We start from the raw sequence: 19,886 nt of genomic DNA on the forward strand, positions 1-19,886 counted from the left end.
TAAGGTTGTGGACTGGGTAAGCCCTGAGCATACTCCTCTGACCTGTCTAGTTTTTCACCCTTCACCAGATAGCAATCAGCAAACTCATTCCCATCGGCACTTCAGGGGTTAAATGGTTACCTTTTCTAGACACATGTGCATTCTGAAAGAGGATTCCCCGAGAGGGGTATTGCCTAACCCACAGCAATTACTGCTGATGGTGGAATTCCTAGCCTGAGTAGGAGGATGTTTCTTGGGCAACTGGACCCCAGCATACTCTGGAAGAAGAGTCATGGTTGTGACCCACCAGTTGGTTCTGCACGCACCTGAAGCTGGTTCAGTCCTTGCAATGGAGCTATCAACAATGTCCCCATATTCTTCCTGGGAGTCACAGGCAGGCAGAGGGGCAGTGCTCTGATGTGTTTCTTGGAGCAGGCTGGGTCTGTACTGTCTGTGTCTGGATCTTAAATGCGCAGTGGCTCACACCTGTAATCTCAGCACTCTGGGAGGCCAAAGTAGGCAGATCACGAGGTCAAGAGATCAAGACCATCCTGACCAACATGATGAAACCCTGTCTCTACTAAAAATAGGAAAATTAGCTGGGCTTGGTGGTGCATGCCTGTAGTCCCAGCTACTCGGGAGGCTGAGACAGGAGAATTACTTGAACTGAACCTAGGAGGTGGGGGTTGCAGTGAGATCCCGCCATTCTGCACTCCAGCCTGAGCGACAGAGTGAGACTCCATTTCAAAAAAACAAAAAACGAAAAACAAAAACAAAGCAAAACTGGTTGCATCCCTTCCGGGCAAAGCCTCTTGAGTTCACAGAGAACTGATTTTTGCTTCTCTTGCTCTTCTGCTTGAGGTTGCCATTGTCCTTTGGGTGCAGGCAGCAGAGAACACCCACTCACGCCGCCTTAACCAATTGGGAAACATATGAGCTCCCACATAAGGCTGTGCTAAGGTCAGCCAGTATGTGGGGATGCGGCTCTGCCCTCCTTGGTGCGGTGTCTTCCTGCATGCTCATGGTGGGATGCCTGTAGCAGCAGCTCCAGCCGTCACATCCAGACCCGAGAGTGCCCAGGGCTGCAGTGTCCAGTATGGGCCCTATTAGCCACAGGTACTTAAATTTAAATGAATTAAAATGAAATTTCAATTTCTAGTTTCTCAGGCAAATTCACCACATTCCAAGTGCTCTGTAGCCATCTCCGGTGAGTGGCAGAAGAAGGCCAGCTCCTTATGAGCAAAAGAATCTGTTCCAGAGGTCCCTCAGCATGGCCTCCCCTCATTGACCACAACTGGCAGCTTGTTTGCACTGAAAACAGTGGCTCACAAAGCCTGGTCCCTAGACCACTCATCTCTGATATGTGACCCTAGACCACGGGCACTCATAGAGAGGCAGGTTTGAGCTTCCTTCCATACCTGCTGCATCAGAAACTCTGAGGGTTCCTACAGCTTAATAGTCCTCTAGTTTGAGATGGACCGGCCTAACCTCATCCCTGGGAAGGGACTGGAATGTCTGTGCTAGGCTTGCACCAGTCCCTTGGGGTGGAATGCCTGGTGGGGTTGGCCCGGGGAACACTCCAGCATCTGCCAGGGAGTTCCTGCTGGCTCAGCCACACCTGATGAGAGGCAGAAGTCCTTGCAAGCACACAGCACCCTGGCAGGAGGGGGGTCACTGGTAAGGTCACATGGTGACCTTAGGAACGTGAGGAAAGGGAAGAGTAAGATCCTTATAATAAAAACATCACCTCCACCTTCCCATTTACATCTTCCTAAATGGAAATGGCTGGGAAAGAATGGCAGGTTGTCTTCAGCATGAGAGGAAATTGGAGGCTAAAGCCTTGAGCGTGTAGACAGCCTTCTCTTAGGGGGCTGTCCGGTCTCAGATCTCCAACCCGGCCCTACTCATAATTTGCCATACCTTTGCCAACAGCCTTAAAGGCTGCAGGTCTTTGTGCCAAGGCCTCCTCGGCCAGTTTTCATGGGTTTTCATCAGCTAAGCACATAGAGCTTCCTGAGGCCCTCCCCAGCCTCCTGAGCCTGTTATTGTGACCTGCCCCCGACCCTGCCCTGTGGGTCTGCCTGGGGACTGCACGCTCATTTCAGGCAATGGATATTTTTTTTCTCCATTCATCCTGACTTAATTTCTCAGTGGCCTTTTATTTTTCATCTTGGATGACTTGGGAGGTTTTAAGCAGGAGAAGAGACATTCTTGGGCAGCCCTTGTAAAGTGAGCCTTATAGTCCATGAACATTGAAATAGCAGGAGAGGTCTCCAGGACTTACTGGCAGGAGAAAGAGCTGGAGGGCTTCCCTTGTATCCCAGGGAAGATTCCTTGAAAGTGCTCCTTCTAGTTGACAGGGCAAGGTGGGATGAGCCATCAGGGAAACAGGGGCTGCCCACTGATGCCCCATGACCTCTGATTCTTCCTTCCTGGCCCAGACTTTTGAATCAGGGGTAACCCTTTGCAAAATCAGTTTTTCAGAAGTGGGAATGCCTCCTACTGGTGGGGCAGGTTTTTGGTGTTCTTAGGGATCACGGTGAGGCACGGCCCCTAATGTTATCACACTGCCAGGGAGACAGGTCCTGTCTGGCATGACTTGCCTTTCTGCCCTGTGTACAGCAGAAGGAAAGAAGTAACTCAGGGGAAGGAACAGTTAGTTCTGATGAGGGGAATCAGAGAAAACTTCCTGGAGGAAGTGACCTTTGAAATAGGCCTTCCAGAAGAGGTGCTTTGGACTCAGACACAATGGAAGCAGTTGGCCATTGCTGCTTATGTTGGTTTGGGTTTCTGAAAAGCAGACCCTGAGTCAAGGGTTCGAAAGCAAGTCTTTGATCCGGCTGGAGAGCTGGTGCCTGGGCCTGCTGCATTGGAATCTCATCTCCTTTCACTCCAAGCTGGGGAAAGAGCTGAGCTGGAGTCATGTACTCATTGACTAAGGGGAGGTGTCCTCCCCTTCATCATTGAGGACATCAGTGGGGGATTCCTTTAAAGGCAGTGGCTGCTGGATAGCCAGTAAAACAAGGGAGAAATAAGTCCACTCTGGCCAGCAAATGCAACTTTGGTCTGGAACAGAGGTTTTCAAACTTTACCAAGCATCAGAATCACCTGGAGGGCTTTTACAATGCAGAGTGCTGCAAGGCCTCACGCCCAGAATTTCTGGTTCAGTGGGTCCATGTGGGACCTGAAATTTTGCTTTATTAGAAAGCAAAATTAGGTTCTCTAGTGAAGCTTAGGTGCTTTAAGAAGTACTGGTTCACCCCAGGCAGGGACTGGGTCTTTCCTGGATCACTCTGGCTGTCCTGGGTTGTAGGTGAGGATGACTTAGTGCTCTGATGGCTGTGCTCTGCCACTGCTTCGCCTCTCCCTGGCAGCTAGAGCCTGGAGGTGGCCAGGAAGTTTACAGAGACATCTCTCTGGCTTCTGGAAGCACAGGTCTACAGGGCTTGGAAGCAAAGCTGAGAGCTGCTCAGCTGTAAGATGGAGGAGGTACCTCCAGGGTCAGCAGGAGCATGGCAGTGAGGTGCCCAGGACAAAGGGTGGTGGCTGAGAAGTCCACCCAGCTGCCAGGCCGTTTGCTGAGCCTCGGTGCTGGTGACCGTAGCAGCCAGGGCAACTGGCACAAGGAGCTGAGGATTCCTGTGATGGAGACCCAGGATTCTTCTGCCCTCCTTCTCACACTCAGGTGAGAGAGAGGCTGGCTGCCTTCAGGTCCTCATGGCTGGAGACTGAGATAGGTTGTGTTGGGATGGCTCTGAGCCTCTTCCTTCTATCCTGCTTCCTTCTTTCCTTTCTCCAGCTTCTTTGTTAAGCCAGGGCTGCATCTTTCTGTTGCCTTCTTTACAAAATCAGGGTGAAAACAGCAGCCCAGTGGTGGCTGCTCTTTGTTCACCATCCAGAGCCTGCTCCTGGTCTGGAGTCTTCCTATTTTGGGCCATTTAAGTCCAAACCAAATTCCTTACCTCTGAAATTTCATCCTGAACACCACAAGGAGAAGGACAATCTGCCTTCTTCTTCAGTGGCTGCCAGACTTGGGAGAGGAAAGGCTGAGGTCACAGGAGAGTTGACAGCTTTGCATTAGAGTCCAGAAGAGCTACTGCACAGGTTAGAACTGCATTGGAGGCTTTTGTTGGCAACCCAGCTTGTTTTGCCTGTTTTTAAAAAAATGTTTACTGTAAATAACCACAGTGAGAGAGAGGAGGTTGGTCCTCATCTCTTTACCTGTCAACATCACTCTTAGGATGATGGCTTCATTCAGGGCATCACAGTTTGGTTTTCTTAACTTAAAATTTTTTTAGGTTCGGTATGGTTGCTCACACCTGTTATCCGAGCACTGTGGGAGGCCAAGGCAGGAGGATTGCTTGAGCCCAGGAGTTTGAGACCAGCCTGGGCAACATAGTGGGGCTCTGTCGCTACAACAAGTTAAAAAAGAAAAAATTAGCCAGGCATGGTCGCACACCCTTCTAGTCCCAGCTGCTTGGGAAGCTGAGATGGGAGGATTACTTGAGCCCAGGAGGTTGAGGTTGCAGTGAGCCTTGATTATGCCACTGCACTCAGCCTCGGTGACAGAGCAAGACCCTGTCTCAGAATTTTGTTGTTGTTGTTGTTAAGGTTATGTTGATGGAGATATAATTTACATATAGCAAAATGTATTTTTAAAGTATGCAGTTCAAGTTTTGACAAATAGTCATGTAACAGTTGTTACTTTGAGGATGCAGAACACTTCCTTCTGTATCCTAAAAATTCCCTCCTGCACCTTTGTAGTCTGCCCTTTCCTGCCCTCAGTGGTGGCCGTTTGAGGGATCCTGATGACCATTTGGATGGTAGGACTGTATCATCTTCAGAGTATCTGTCAACCTCTAGATGCAATTAAGACAAAAACTTTTGTTGAATGGGGATTGAGAGGATTTTCTACAACTCTTGCTCTTCTCTGGGAACTTCTGGATATAGCACGTTTTGAGATTGGTTGTGAGGTTCCCTGTGGCCCTCCCTGGCCCTCCACATCCCCCAATTACAAAAGCCTGAAGGCATCAGCTGCGCTTCCTGCTGGGTCAGAGAGCCAGCTGTGTGATGGATCTCGGGTCTCGTTGACCTTACTTTCTGTATATGTGCTCAAGCCTTTGGCCCAGGAGCCCCCCTATTAGGAGGACTCTTGTGGAGTGGTTGAGGCGTTGGCTCTGGCATCAGGGCTGAGTCTGCATGGGAATCATCTCCCTAGCCACGTAGTCTTTCTGGACATCAGCTTCTCAAGGAGTGATCCTAGCACAATCCCTCAAGGGAGCTGTGGAGATGAATGAGTTGAAGATGGAATGTGTTTAGCACAGAACCCGGTGCTTGGGCAGTGCTTGGCACATGTCACTGCTACTTTATCTGTGTGGCTGGCCACCCCCAGGTCTTCATGGCTGTGGACTGAGACAGCTGGAGACAGAGATGGGATGTGTTGGGTTAGCTCTGAGCCCCTCCTTCTGTCCTGCCACCTCCTCTCCTCTCCTCTCTGGCTTCCTCAAAAGCCAGGGCTGCAACTTTCTGTTGCCTCGTTTACAAAATGCAGGTGAAAATTCAAAATTTTTTATCTCCCCAAAGGCAGGTTGCGGGGCCTGGTGGTGCTTTTCTGTTGTGAAACTGGTCATTTGATGTTTTTCTGCTATTTCTTGAACTTGATTATAGCATAGAATAGCCATTCTCAAAGTGTGGCTTGATGTCCCTGAGGTCCTTTCAGAGGGCTCTCGAGGTGAGACTGATGTCACTGGTCTTTTATACGCTCCTCCTCACATGGTGTAGAGTGGAGTTTTCCAAAGGTTCCATCCTGGGTGTGTGACAGTGACATTACACAGAGATGAGGCTCCAGCTGTCTCTGTGAAGCAGGACGTTAAACAGCCTGCATGACAAAATGCAAAGCAATGTCACTCTTCCTGCTGCGTTTTGTTTTATAATAGAAAGGGTGGTTAATGGCTCATAAAAAATCTTAAGTGAATTTATAATAGAGTTTTGATTTTTAAAAAAATAAGTAAATATCTAAAAATTCTTTCTTGGTTTTAATTTCTAATCTTGTAAATTTTATTAGACATAACATCTATGAATAAAAGCTCTTTGGAGTGCCAGGTAAGTACAGAGGTCTGATAATACATTGAGTTCTAGGATCATTTAGAGGCCCGTATTCCATATTCCATAGCTCTGTGATCTAGACACACTCTTTAACCTTGATAAGATTGTGTTTCCTGATGTGAAAAATGAGGATTATGGCGAAGTCTACCTTATGAGGATGAATGGGATAATGTATGAAAAGCATTTCAAAAACTGCCAGGCATGGCTGGGTGTGGTGGCTCATGCCCGTAATCCCAGAACTTTGGGAGGCCGAGGTTGGCGGGTCACCTGACATCCGGAGTTTGAGACCAGCCTGGCCAACATGGTGAAACCCCGTCTCTACTAAATACAAAAAATTAGCCGGACATGGTGGCGCATTTCTGTAACCCCAGCTGCTTAGGAGGTTGAGGCAGGAGAATCGCTTGAATCCTGGGAAGCAGAGGTTGCAGTGAGCCTAGATTGTGCCATTGCACTCCAGCCTGGGTGACAAGAGCAAAACTCTGTCTAAAGGGCATGCTACTAATGGTTGTTACTTGAGAGGCAGCGAGGCATGAGGGTGAAGCATGTGTGCTCCGAATCCAGGCTGCCTAGGTACTTGAGTCAATCACCTAACCTTGCTGGACCTCAGTTTTCTCACCTGTGAAATGGGGATGATGCTATTAGTATACACCTGCAAGGTTGTTGTGCCGGTGAAATCAATGCTTGGAATGTAACTCCCCCCTGGGCTTAGTTAGAGGATGAGTAGCAGGCGTGTTCAAAGGATGCTCCACTTGTCGGAGAGTCAGGTAAGTTACGGAGAGTCAAGTTGGTTACAGAGAGAGTCAGGTAGGTTACAGAGAGTCAGGTGGGTTACGAAGAGTCAGGTAGGTTACAGGGAGCGTCAGGTAGGTTACAGGGAGAGTCAGGTAGGTTACAGAGAATCAGGTAGGTTACGGAGAGAGTCAAGTAGGTTACAGAGAGAGGTAGGTTACAGAGAGAGTCAGGTAGGTTACAGAGAATCAGGTAGGTTACGGAGAGAGTCAAGTAGGTTACAGAGAGAGGTAGGTTACAGAGAGAGTCAGGTAGGTTACGGAGAGTCAGGTAGGTTACAGAGAGAGTCAGGTAGGTTATGGAGAGAGTCAGGTAGGTTATGGAGAGACAGATAGGTTACGGGGAGTCAGGTAGGTTACGGAGAGTCAGGTAGGTTGCGGAGAGTCAGGTAGGTTGCGGAGAGTCAAGTTGGTTACAGAGAGAGTCAGGGAGGTTACGGGGAGAGTCAGGTAGGTTACAGAGAGTCAGGTAGGTTACGGAGAGTCAGGTAGGTTACGGAGAGTCAGGTAGGTTACAGAGAGAGTCAGGTAGGTTACAGAGAGAGTCAAGTAGGTTACGGAGAGAGGTAGGTTATGGGGAGAGTCAGGTAGGTTACGGAGAGTCAGGTAGGTTACTGAGAGTCAGGTAGGTTACTGAGAGTCAGGTAGGTTACGGGGAAAGTCAGGTAGGTTAGGGGGAGAGTCAGGTAGGTTACAGAGTCAGGTACATTACGGGGAGAATCAGGTAGGTTACGGGGAGAGTCAGGTAGGTTACGGAGAGTCAGGTAGGTTATGGGGAGAATCAGGTAGGTTACAGAGAGTCAGGTAGGTTACAGGGAGAGTCAGGTAGGTTACGGAGAGTCAGGTAGGTTACAGGGAGAGTCAGGTAGGTTACAGAGAGAGTCAGGTAGGTTACAGAGAGAGTCAGGTAGGTTACGGGGAGAGTCAGGTAGGTTACGGGGAGAGTCAGGTAGGTTACGGAGAATCAGGTAGGTTACGGGGAGAGTCAGGTAGGTTACGGAGAGTCAGGTAGGTTACGGAGAGTCAGGTAGGTTATGGGGAGAATCAGGTAGGTTACGGAGAGTCAGGTAGGTTACAGGGAGAGTCAGGTAGGTTACGGAGAGTCAGGTAGGTTACAGGGAGAGTCAGGTAGGTTACAGAGAGAGTCAGGTAGGTTACGGAGAGTCAGGTAGGTTACGGGGAGAGTCAGGTAGGTTACGGAGAGTCAGGTAGGTTACAGGGAGAGTCAGGTAGGTTACAGAGAGAGTCAGGTAGGTTACGGAGAGTCAGGTAGGTTACGGGGAGAGTCAGGTAGGTTACGGAGAGTCAGGTAGGTTACGGGGAGAGTCAGGTAGGTTACGGAGAGTCAGGTAGGTTACGGAGAGTCAGGTAGGTTATGGGGAGAATCAGGTAGGTTACGGAGAGTCAGGTAGGTTACAGGGAGAGTCAGGTAGGTTACGGAGAGTCAGGTAGGTTACAGGGAGAGTCAGGTAGGTTACAGAGAGAGTCAGGTAGGTTACGGAGAGTCAGGTAGGTTACGGGGAGAGTCAGGTAGGTTACGGAGAGTCAGGTAGGTTACGGGGAGAGTCAGGTAGGTTACGGAGAGTCAGGTAGGTTACGGAGAGTCAGGTAGGTTATGGGGAGAATCAGGTAGGTTACGGAGAGTCAGGTAGGTTACAGGGAGAGTCAGGTAGGTTACGGAGAGTCAGGTAGGTTACAGGGAGAGTCAGGTAGGTTACAGGGAGAGTCAGGTAGGTTACAGAGAGAGTCAGGTAGGTTACGGAGAGTCAGGTAGGTTACGGGGAGAGTCAGGTAGGTTACGGAGAGTCAGGTAGGTTACGGGGAGAGTCAGGTAGGTTACGGAGAGTCAGGTAGGTTACGGGGAGAGTCAGGTAGGTTATGGAGAGGCAGGTAGGTTACGGAGAGTCAGGTACGTTATGGGGAGAGTCGGGTAGGTTACGGGGAGAGTCAGGTAGGTTACAGAGAGAGTCAGGTAGGTTATGCGGAGAGTCAGGTAGGTTACGGGGAGAGTCAGGTAGGTTACTGAGCGTCAGGTAGGTTACGGAGAGTCAGGTAGGTTATGGGGAGAGTCAGGTAGGTTACAGAGAGAGTCAGGTAGGTTACGGGGAGAGTCAGGTAGGTTACAGAGAGAGTCAGGTAGGTTATGGGGAGAGTCAGGTAGGTTACGGGGAGAGTCAGGTAGGTTACTGAGCGTCAGGTAGGTTACGGGGAGAGTCAGGTAGGTTACAGAGAGAGTCAGGTAGGTTATGGGGAGAGTCAGGTAGGTTACGGGGAGAGTCAGGTAGGTTACTGAGCGTCAGGTAGGTTACGGAGAGTCAGGTAGGTTACGGGGAGGGTCAGGTAGGTTACGGGGAGTCAGGTAGGTTACGGGGAGAGTCAGGTAGGTTACGGGGAGAGTCAGGTAGGTTACGGGGAGGGTCAGGTAGGTTACGGGGAGGGTCAGGTAGGTTACGGAGAGTCAGGTAGGTTACGGGGAGGGTCAGGTAGGTTACGGGGAGGGTCAGGTAGGTTACGGAGAGTCAGGTAGGTTACGGGGAGAGTCAGGTAGGTTACGGGGAGGGTCAGGTAGGTTACGGAGAGAGTCAGGTAGGTTACTGAGCGTCAGGTAGGTTACGGAGAGTCAGGTAGGTTACGGGGAGAGTCAGGTAGGTTACGGGGAGGGTCAGGTAGGTTACGGAGAGAGGTAGGTTACGGTGAATCAGATAACACAGCATCATCACCTGCCTGACCCACAATACTGCTGGGGACTGCAGTGAAGCTGAGGATCTCTTGAGGCAAAGGTGTGGGGAGGCTTCTGAAGCTGTAGAGGAGACCCCTTTGGGGAGAGCATATGCTGACCCCTGGCCTCGCCTCCAAAGAGTATTTTGACCCTACAGGTGTAGCCTGGAGCACAGAAATCTTGGTTGTCATGGTGCTGGTAGCTTAACATGGTCTGTGTTGCTTAATGACAGGGACACATGCTAAGAAATGCATCCTCGTTTGGTAATTTAGTCGTTGTGTAAACATGAGTGTGCTTACACAAAGATGGTATCTCCAGTATACCTAGGCTACATGGTATGGCCTGCTGCCCCTAGGCTGCGAACCTGTGCAGCGTGGTACTGTACTGGATATGGGAGGCAATTGTAACCCAGTGGTAAGTATTTGTGTGTCTGTACATTGCAAAGAAAAGGTGCCGCAAAAGTTCAGAATAAAAGATAGAAAATGGTCCACCTGTATGGGGCACCTCCATGAATGGAGCTTGCAGGACTGGAAGTCACCCTGGGTGAGTGAGTGGGGAGTGAAGGTGAGGGCCTAGGACATGACTGCACTACTATAGACTCTGTAAACACTCCACACTTAGGCTATATTCCACTTATACAAGACATCTTTCCTTCTTCAGTAATAAACTGTAGCTTACTTTTTTACTTTGTAAACTTTTTTTTTAACTTTTTAATTCTTTTGAAATAACACTTAGCTTAAAATACAAACACATTGGGCCAGGTGTGGTGGCTCATGCCTGCAGTCCAAGCACTTTGGGAGGCCAAGGCAGGTGGATCCCTTGAGCTCAGGAGTTTGAGACCAGCCTGGGCAACATGGCAAAACCCTGTCTCTACATAAAATATGAAAACACTAGCTGGGTGTGGCAGCACATGCCTGTAGTCCCAGCTACTTGGGAGGCTGAGGTGGGAGGATCACTGGAGCCCAGGAGGTAAAGGTCGCAGTGAGCCGAGATTGTGCCACTGTACTTCAGCCTGGGGGAAAAAAGACCCTATGTCAAAAAAAAAAGGAATACACACAAACATTGTGCAGCTGTAAAAAATATTTTCTTTATCCTATAGGCTTTTTCTATTTTAAAAATGTTTAATTTTTTTGTACTTTTAAAACTTTTTTGTGTTAAAAACTAAGACACAAATACATTCATATATTAGCCTAGGGCTACAGAGGATCAGGATCAGCAAGATGTCATTAGGTGACAGAAACTTTTCATCTCTATTATAATCTTTTTATTTTTTAGAGACAAATTCTTGGTGTCTAGCCCAGGCAGGAATGTAGTGGTGTGATCTCAGCTCATTGCAGCCTTGACCTCCTGGGCTCAGGTGATCCTCCCACCTCAGCCTCCCAAGTAGCTGTGACTAGAGGTATGTGCCACCATACCATACCCAGCTCATTTTTTTGTAGTATTTGTATAGAGACAGGATTTCACCATGTTACCCAGGCTGGTCTCAAACTCCTGAGCTCAAGAGTTTCCACTTGCCTTGGCCTCTCAAAGTTTTCACATTACAGGCATGAGCTACCACACTTGGCTAATTTTTGCATTTCTTTGTAGAGATGTGGTTTAATCTTTTTTTTTTTTTTAATTTATTTTTTTTTTTCTAACTCCATTATAATCTTGTGGGACCACCATCCAACATGTTAGGTCCATCATTGACTGAAATGTCGTTATTTGGCACATAACTTCCGTGCATTTCGGGGGTGCTGGAGTCAGGTGGTTGGGGTTCCACAACCTGAAAACACTGAAAAGTACAGCACTGGGAGTTGAGGCTCTCCCTTCCCACTGTGGTCTGGCTTGTCATGCCCGGTGCTGAGCTCCCCATCCTCCCTGGCCCTCCTGGAAGGCCCCACGCCCCAGCTTTTGTCTTGGGGTACTCTTGGTTTGCATGAACATTTGGCCAAGGATCAGTGAGACAGGGGTGGTCAGGATGCCACAGAGAGTCAAAAGACCTGTCATGCCTCATGCCCTTTGTGCATTGTGGGTCCACTGTGGAACAAACACTGTGTCTCCTGACACAAGTCAGCCTGCCAGATCCCATCCATACATTGGATGGCTGCTGTGAGCTCCTCTACGGGTTGGGCAGGATATCAGGTACACATATTGACAGGGTTCAATATAAAAGCACAATGGATTAGTCTCTTCTCCTGGGATGAGGTGCTTTCTTCCTAGAAATGGATTTGGAGCTTGTCAGAGACGGTGGTGCCAGCAGTGGCTGTTGCCTGCTGGGAGCATAAGGTGTGGGGCTCCCGGCAGGACTCTCAGTCCTAGGAGGGGTGATGAGGGCTGGTGAGGGTTAAGCACCCAGAGGCATCAGGACCAGCTTGCATCGCGTCACACTGACCTCAGCTGGGAGCCAGCAGCCTCCTCTTAGCCTGTACGCCTGGGCTGGTTGGGCAGGTCTGTCAGGAGGGTGGACGGCTTGCAAAAGGGAGCTGTTCAGTGTCCAGCCCTGATCAGGGAGGGCGGGGACACGGCCCTTGGGCCCCAGCTGCCCTGGTCTTTAGTAGCGTCACTGGATTTCAGATGTGCCTTCCTCCTCGAGCCGGGTCTTCCACTCTCCTCAGGACACAGGTTGGTCTGTCCTGCTCCATGTGCCATGACTAGTAGTGGGTAACAGCCCACATTTCTGATGCACGGGAGGATGCAAAGATTACGGTCAAAACAGTCGCATCCTGGAGGTGTGAAAGCCGGATTTAGGAGAGAGTGGGCATCTTTAGGGTCCTTGCTGGGGCGGTTACTGGGGTTGTTGAGTGCTTGGATGCTGGAGAAAGATGGCCTGGACTGTTTCAGTTCCACCTGCTACCCTCTGGCTCAGCGTTCTCACCTGAGAAAGGGGACTGCTAAGAGGACCCACTTGTTGGGGTGGCACAAATAGCTAAGGCAAATCAACAGCTCAGAACAGTGTTGGGTGCCTAGTGAATGCCGGCTGAAGGCGAGTTCACTTTATTATTTCCCCTTCCACAGGCACCACCGGGAAGGCGCCGTCCCCACCACCCCTCCTCACTGACCGGCAAGTGAACGAGAAGGTGGAGAACCTCTCCATCCAGCTGCGGCTCATGACCCGGGAGAGGAACGAGCTTCGCAAGCGCCTGGCCTTTGCCACGCACGGCACGGCTTTTGACAAGAGGTAGTAATTGCGCTGTCTCCCCTGCCTGCGTCCCATGGCTGGGGTTACTACCCTGATGCTGGTGCTGTCACCACCAGACACCCCCTAGCTCCTGGGGGTCCAGGCTGTACTGCCTGAGTGTCCCCTTGCCCCCACCTCACTTCCAGGAATATCTCCCAGAGGCAGGACCCGCAGGCTTGTGGAGCAGGTCCCCATCATGCACGTGGAGAGGACCCCGATAGTGGTGTGCTTGTTTGCAAGGTGGGCTCGTGTGTGGGGTGTGTGTGTGTGTGTGTGTATCCCTACCACTGTCTCCTAGACCTGCCCAAGTTGAGTAAAGTTTTCTGTGGTTGGTAAACACATTAATTGTTCCTTGCCACATATGTGTTTTATTTTTTGAGACGGGGTCTTGTTCTGTTGCCTGAGATAGAATGCAGTGGCACATGTGGCTCAATGTTTTTACCTCCCCAGCTCAAGTGAACCTCCCCTCAGCCTTCTGAGCAGCTGGGACTACAGTGTGTGCCACCTTGCCCAGCTAATTTTTTTTTTTTAATTTTTTTGTAGCAGCAGGGTCTTTCTATGTTGCCTAGGCTGGTCTTGAGCTTCTAGGCTCCAGTGATCCTCCTGCCGTGGCGTCCCAAAGTGTTGGGATAATAGGTAGAGCCACAGCATCTGGCCCCTCATGATGTATTAAACAGCACATTCTACCTGGTGTCTTTGTGGCTTTGAAGAAAATTTTTGTTGCTTTTGTGATTTAGAGGTAGATACCCCATAGAGTGGGGCAGAGAGAGTCTTTATCTACCTGCATGATCTGAGAGGACTTTCTGGGAAGGAGGAGGGCCAGAGAGTGGTTTATTCTTTAGCTCCCATGCTGGTAGAGAGGTCTGGAGGGGAGAGGGGCCTGGTGCAAACACTTTAGTTTCACCTGTTTCTTTCAGGAGCAAGGGTCTGTGCCTCTGCAATCTGTGCCTCTGGGATTATGCCAGGGCTGCAGAGTCTGATTCCCGAGCTTGTGTTCAAGACATCGATGTGCTATGCTAGCACATGAGAGCTGGCACACTATGGCCCACCGGCCAAGGGTGGCCCACTGCCTGTTTTATAAATGAAGTTTCATTGGAACACAGCCATGCTCATTGGTTACAAAGTGTCTATGAGTGCTTTTCTGCTACAAAGGTGGGGTTGAGTGGCTGCAACAGAAACTATATAGTATGAAAAGCCTGAAGTATTTACTCTATGACCTTTTGCAAAAAAAAAAAATAAAATAAAATAAAGTTTGCTGACCTCCGCTCTGTAAAAAGCGTCCTCAAGTTTGAGCAGCAGATTCTGCACCAGAATCACCCACAGAGCTTGTTAATGCACAGATCATGACCTCTCTTTCCCTCCCTTCAGAGCATCTGACTCAGGAGGGCTGGGGCTGAGACTAGGCCCGAGAATGTCTATTTCTGTCGAGTTCCCAGGTGATACTGTGCTGCAGGTCTGGGAACCCTACTCTGAGAACCACTGCTTATGGCCAGTGTTCTTAACCTTGGTTGCAAATTGGAATCCCCTGGGGAGGTTTTAAAAAATCCTGATGTTTGGTGCTTATCCTTAGAGAGGCTAATGTAATTGATCAGGGGGGCATTGGTATTTTAATGCATACCCAAGATTGAGAGTTATTGTTCTAAAGATAGGAGAAATTTCTTTTATTTAATATTTTATTTATTTATTTATTTATTATTTTTGAGACAGGATCCTCTCTGTTGCCCAGGCTGGAATGCAGTGGTGTGATATTGGCTTACTGCATCCTTGACCTCCTGGGCTCAAGTGATCCTCCCACCTCAGCTCCCTGAGTAGCTGGGACTGCAGGTGCATATCACCACACCAGGCTAATTTTTGTACTTTTTGGTAGAGGAAGGGTTTCACCATGTTGCTCAGGCTGGTCTCAAACCCTTGACTTAAACTGATCCACCCGCCTTGGCCTCCCAAAGTGCTGGGATTACAGGCATAAGCCACCATGCCAAGTCCAAAGAGAGGAGACATTTCATCACAGGTTTCTGGTGGACTCAGACCTGTTGCACAGATTCCTGGGAGGTCCTGCAGAACAAGTCGCACCTTCTCAGCTTTCCAGGCCCATGCAGGCATCTCAGGCAACCATGGCTCCCTCCATCCTGGGGATTCTGATTCTGTGGGTCTGAGTGAGGCCAGGATATCTGAGTTTAACAAACAACCAGGTGTGTGTGGTACACAGGAGACCAGTATTTGGGAACCACTGGGCTGGCCTAATCCAGGACCCAGTTCCCCTGTCTGTGTGAATCCTGGAACCTGTGTTCATGGGGCCGTTTGCTTTCTGGGCCAGGCCCTACCACAGGCTGAATCCTGACTACGAGAGGCTGAAGATCCAGTGTGTGCGGGCCATGTCGGACCTGCAGAGCCTGCAGAACCAGCACACCAACGCCTTGAAGAGGTGTGAGGAGGTGGCCAAAGAGACTGACTTCTACCAGTGAGTGAGGCCTGCTTGGCCAGGGCCCCCAATACCCACAGACAGCTGCCTTTGCCCTTCTTTTCTTGGGAATTGAGCCAGGGGTTCTGGTTCTAGCCCTGCCCGTCCCACTCAGCAAGCAGTCTTCCTACAGCAGGTGGATTTGTGCCTTTGGGCCCCAGTTTTCCTAAGTGTAAAACAAGGCTGTTAATCCTTCACATTTTATTGCCAGCTTCAGAGACCTGGCAGGCAGGAAAGTGATTCAGAACATGCAGCAGGAGTCAGGCAGGTCTCTGGGTCTCTGTCCAGGAGCCATACTGCAGCTTCTTCCTGCAGGATAGGCCCACAGGGTGTTTCCCTTTGGTTTCCCAGCACCCCTCTGAGGGTCTTTGCCTGCCCACCTGCTGATATCTGCCTAGGTCCCAGTATTTGGTGGCACTAGGTCTGTACCAAAGGTGCCTGCCTCCCTTCCCTGGAGACACATGTGTCCTTTTTGGTGTCAGGTTTGTAAAAGGTGATTTGGATGTTTCTGGAATTGGTCTGTTAGCAGGTTTTGGCTTGCCTCTGAGTGCTGCAGACCTAGCTGCCACTGGCTCCTGTCTGCTGTATCTACGGAGAGTGTTGAGACCTAAGGCTGGTGATGCCCTGGGATGGGTTGGGGTGTGAGGGGATGGCCGGGGCTCACTGAGCATGTGTGGCGTGTTTCAGCACACTCCACAGCCGGCTCCTGAGTGACCAGACTCGGCTGAAGGATGACGTGGACATGCTGAGGCGGGAGAACGGGCAGCTGCTGCGGGAGCGAAACTTGCTGCAGCAATCATGGGAGGACATGAAGCGGCTCCACGAGGAAGACCAGAAGGAGATTGGTGACCTCCGTGCCCAGCAGCAGCAGGTAGGCTCAGCTCCTGGAGACTGGCCATTTCTCCCAAGTAGTCCTCATTCCTTTTAATGGAGAGTAGTATTGAGAAGCAAATGCTGGGCAAGGCATGTTGGCGCACATCTGTGATCCCAGCGTTTTGGGACACCAAGGTGAACTTGAGCTGAGCCTGAGCAACATGGTAAGACCCTGTCTTGACACACACACACACACACACACACACACACACACACACACACACAGACAAATAGCTGGACATGATGGCACACCTGTAGTCTTAGCTACTCAGGAGCTTGAGGTGGGAGGATCGTTGAAGCCCAGGAGTCTGAGGTTACACTGAGCTATGATCATGCCACTGCATCCCAGCCTGGGCAGTGGAGTGAGACCCTGTATCTGAAAAAAAAACACAACCATGTGCTGGATGTGCTTGTAGCTTGGGTTAGCACTGTTTCCTGGTCCTCTCAGTGGACAGGATAGAGAGTAGCTAAGTGTACACATACACACAGGCACAAACACACATATTTATATTTATATCTGTATTTCTATATCAGACATGTAGATTGAAAGCCATGAGTTTACAGTGATAGTTTCAATTCTAATTCAAGACCACAGGTTCATTTTGGTTTTTACCCTTTTTATTTTTGTAGCCTGCTTTAAAAACAGCAGTGACAAACGTGATTCCTGTTATTCATTTATTTTTTTTTTGAGATGGAGTCTCGCACTGTTGGCCAGGCTGGAGTGCAGTGGTGCGATCTCAGCTCACTGCAACCTCCGCCTTCTGGGTTCAGGTGATTCTCCTGCCTCAGCCTTCTGAGCAGCTGGGACTACAGGCACATGTCACCACACCCAGCTAATTATTGTATTTTTAGTATAGGTGGGGTTTCACTGTGTTGGCCAGTATGGTCCCCATCCCCTGACCTCGTGATACACCTGCTTCAGCCTCCCAAAGTGCTGGGATTACAGGCGTGAGCCGCCACGCCCAGCTGATTCCTGTTATTCTTAGTCTGTTTACTTGGTCAGCCCACCTTGTGTAGCCACCTCCTATGCCCTCTGCAGTCCTCCTTCCCACTCGCATCTCCCCAGACCCTTTGTGGGTTCTCCCACCCCATGCCTTCTCTTATGCCATGCCAACACCTCCTCCTTATTCTGTGCTAGCTGTGATATCCCCTCTAGAGCGAACTGCCAGAGTGTAGGTCCCTGTCTTGCTCTGTCTTGCCTAATGGATTTAAGGCTTAATTGTTCAGAAAAAAGGACACAGGCTTTTTCTCTTTCCATTTTAAAAAATTTTACATTTATTTATTTATTTTTTTGAGACAGAATTTCGCTCTTGTCACCCAGGCTGGAATGCAATGACATGATTTCTGCTCACTGCAACATCCACCTTCTGGGTTCAAGCGATTTTCCTTCCTCAGGCTCCCAAGTAGCTGGGACTACAGGTGTGTGCCACCACGGCCAGCTAACTTTTTGGTATTAGTAGTAGAGATGGAGCTTCACCATTTTGGCCAGGCCGGTCTCAAACTCCTGACCTCAGGTGATCTGCCCACCTTGTCCTCCCAAAGTGCTGGGATTACAGATGTGAGCCACTGTGCTGAGCCTTTTTAAATTTTTTTTCCATTTTATACTATTGTTTTCTAATTGCAGAATTAATATTTGTTTTGTAACAATAACAAACAATATAGAAATTTACAAAATTTCTGCTCCACAGAAATAACTACCATGAATGCACTGGCAGTGGGAAGTTTAAAATTTGTAGCTGTACTTACAGAACCCTTTACAATAAAAAAAGAAAGAACACGGAACCCTTTACAATGCAGTGATATATAATACATTTGTTGCTAACATTTTTTTTAACTTAATATATGATATGCAGCCAAGCATGGTGGCTCATGCTTATAATCCCAGCACTTTGAGAGGCCCAGGCTGGTCAGAAGTTCGAGACCAGCCTGGCCAAAATGGTGAAACCCTGTCTTTACTAATAATAAAAAAATTAGCTGGCCATGATGGCAGGTGCCTATTATCCCAGCTCTTGAGAGGCTCAGGCATGAGAAGAATTGCTTGAACCCAGGAGGCAGAGGTTGCAGTGAGCTGAGATCATGCCACTGCACTCCAGCCTGGGTGACATAGTGAAACTGTCTCCAAACAATATATAAAAACTAAAAAATAGCCAGGTGCGGTGGCTATGCCTGTAATCCCAGCGCTTTGGGAGGCCAAGGCAGGTGGATCATCTGAGCCTGGGAGTTTGAGACCAGCCTGACCGAAATGGAGAAACCCCGTCTCTACTACAAATACAAAATTAGCTGGTGTGGTGGCACATGCCTATAATCCCAGCTACTTGGGAGGCTGAGGCAGGAGAATCACTTGAAGGGAGGTGGAGGTTGTGGTGAGCCAAGATTGTGCCATTGCATTCCAGCCTGGGCAACAAGAGCGAAACTTTATCTCAAAAAATAAAATAAATAAATGTATGATACGTATATTTCTATTTTAGTACAAATTCTACTTCTTGTTTTTAACTGCTGCAAAGTATTGAGTTACAGAGAAGCACTGTAATTGATTTAACCAGTCCCCTATTGAATGACTCTTGCACTATTTTCAGTATTTTTTTAAATTGTAAACCATATTCCATGGAAAACTTGCTTCTGTTGAAAAACTTGCTGTTTATTTTCTTTCTCTGATACTGATTGAGGTCTTAATGCAGGCTCAGCAAGGGACTCTAAGATGGCTATACTTGGAGCTATTATAGAGATCTTTTTGGTGCCCCCCTCTGATTCCGGGAATTGGTTGTGTGAGGTCAGGTCCAATGGCTGGTGCAGAGGTTGGTATTTAGCCCATAGGTCTTGACAGAGCCTTGGTAATGGAAAGCTGGCAGCAGGAAGAAGGAAGACTGCTTCCTCGCACCTGCTGCTTGACCCAGAGAAGCTGGGGCAATACCCTTCCCACACTTTATAGATTCAGGAGGTGGGGGTGGTGCTCTTGGACATTTCTCTAAGGATGAAATGAGAGAGGAGAAAGTGCCGTGCTTGCACTGGTCAGTACTGCCCACAACCCATTCCCCCTGTGGGGATGCTTCCTTGTACAAGTCAGTGAAGCTTCCTGGAGAAAAACAGATTTAAAGACTGCAGGTTTTCCGTTTCTAAGGAGGCAAAAATATTTTTAACCTCAAAAGAAATCCTTTGGCGGAATCCTGCCTGTGAAGCAGGTGCTGTGGTGAAACAAAGCTCCTGGGAAGCTGCCTGAGGGGACAGCCCTCTAAGAGTTGGAGCCGCTTCTCTGCCCTGAGGTGCTTGCAGTGACCTACCCCACCTGAGGGCAGGCTACCCCTCCTGGCTTCAGCTGCACCCTGCTTTGTGCTTTGTTTTCTTGTACTTTTGCCTGTTGGCAGTTTTCTCTTTTTGATCTACACTTGGCTCAAGGAACCTTTTGCCTCGGGGTTTAGTTTGGATTCTGTTCTTCCTTGAGAGAGTCATCATTTCAGATGTGTATGTGGCTCCATGGCAGTCCAAGGGAAGCCCCACAGCCTTGCTAGAAGGTGTGAGGTTGGTGCTTCTCAGTGTAGCAGAACTGGCTCTATGGCTGTCATGAGGCTGAAAGACACTGCGTGGAAGGCACTGACATCACGTGCCTGTGTGTGAGGTGCTTGGTCCCTGTTGTGGTCATGATTGATGTTATTCCAGCCCTGTCAAGTCTGGGTTAAAATCTGCCTCATCCAGGATGTGTAAAAATTGGAACCTGCATACATTGTGGGTGGGAATAAATGATACAGCTACTGTGAAAGGCAGCCTAGTGATTCCTCAAAAAACTAAGCATGGCTAACAGTTGACCTC

At 49.2% G+C, this 19,886-nt stretch overlaps 1 protein-coding gene across 7 annotated transcripts in view; it reads left to right on the forward strand.

The window, feature by feature from the left end:
• DLG5 (discs large MAGUK scaffold protein 5) overlaps positions 1-19,886 on the forward strand; it is a 135,924-nt gene that overhangs the window by 56,793 nt on the left and 59,245 nt on the right. For 5 of the 7 annotated variants that reach the window (XM_035267876.3, XM_078345500.1, XM_078345497.1 and 2 more), the window contains exons 3-5: positions 12,589-12,751; positions 15,066-15,209; positions 15,897-16,080. In XM_035267876.3, coding sequence (XP_035123767.3) covers positions 12,589-12,751; positions 15,066-15,209; positions 15,897-16,080 — 491 coding nt within the window. The remainder of the gene's footprint in view (positions 1-12,588; positions 12,752-15,065; positions 15,210-15,896; positions 16,081-19,886) is intronic. The other 2 variants (XM_078345495.1, XM_078345499.1) reach the window with 1 other exon arrangement.

This window comes from Callithrix jacchus, chromosome 12, assembly GCF_049354715.1.
Source record: "Callithrix jacchus isolate 240 chromosome 12, calJac240_pri, whole genome shotgun sequence".
Lineage (NCBI taxonomy): Eukaryota > Metazoa > Chordata > Mammalia > Primates > Cebidae > Callithrix > Callithrix jacchus.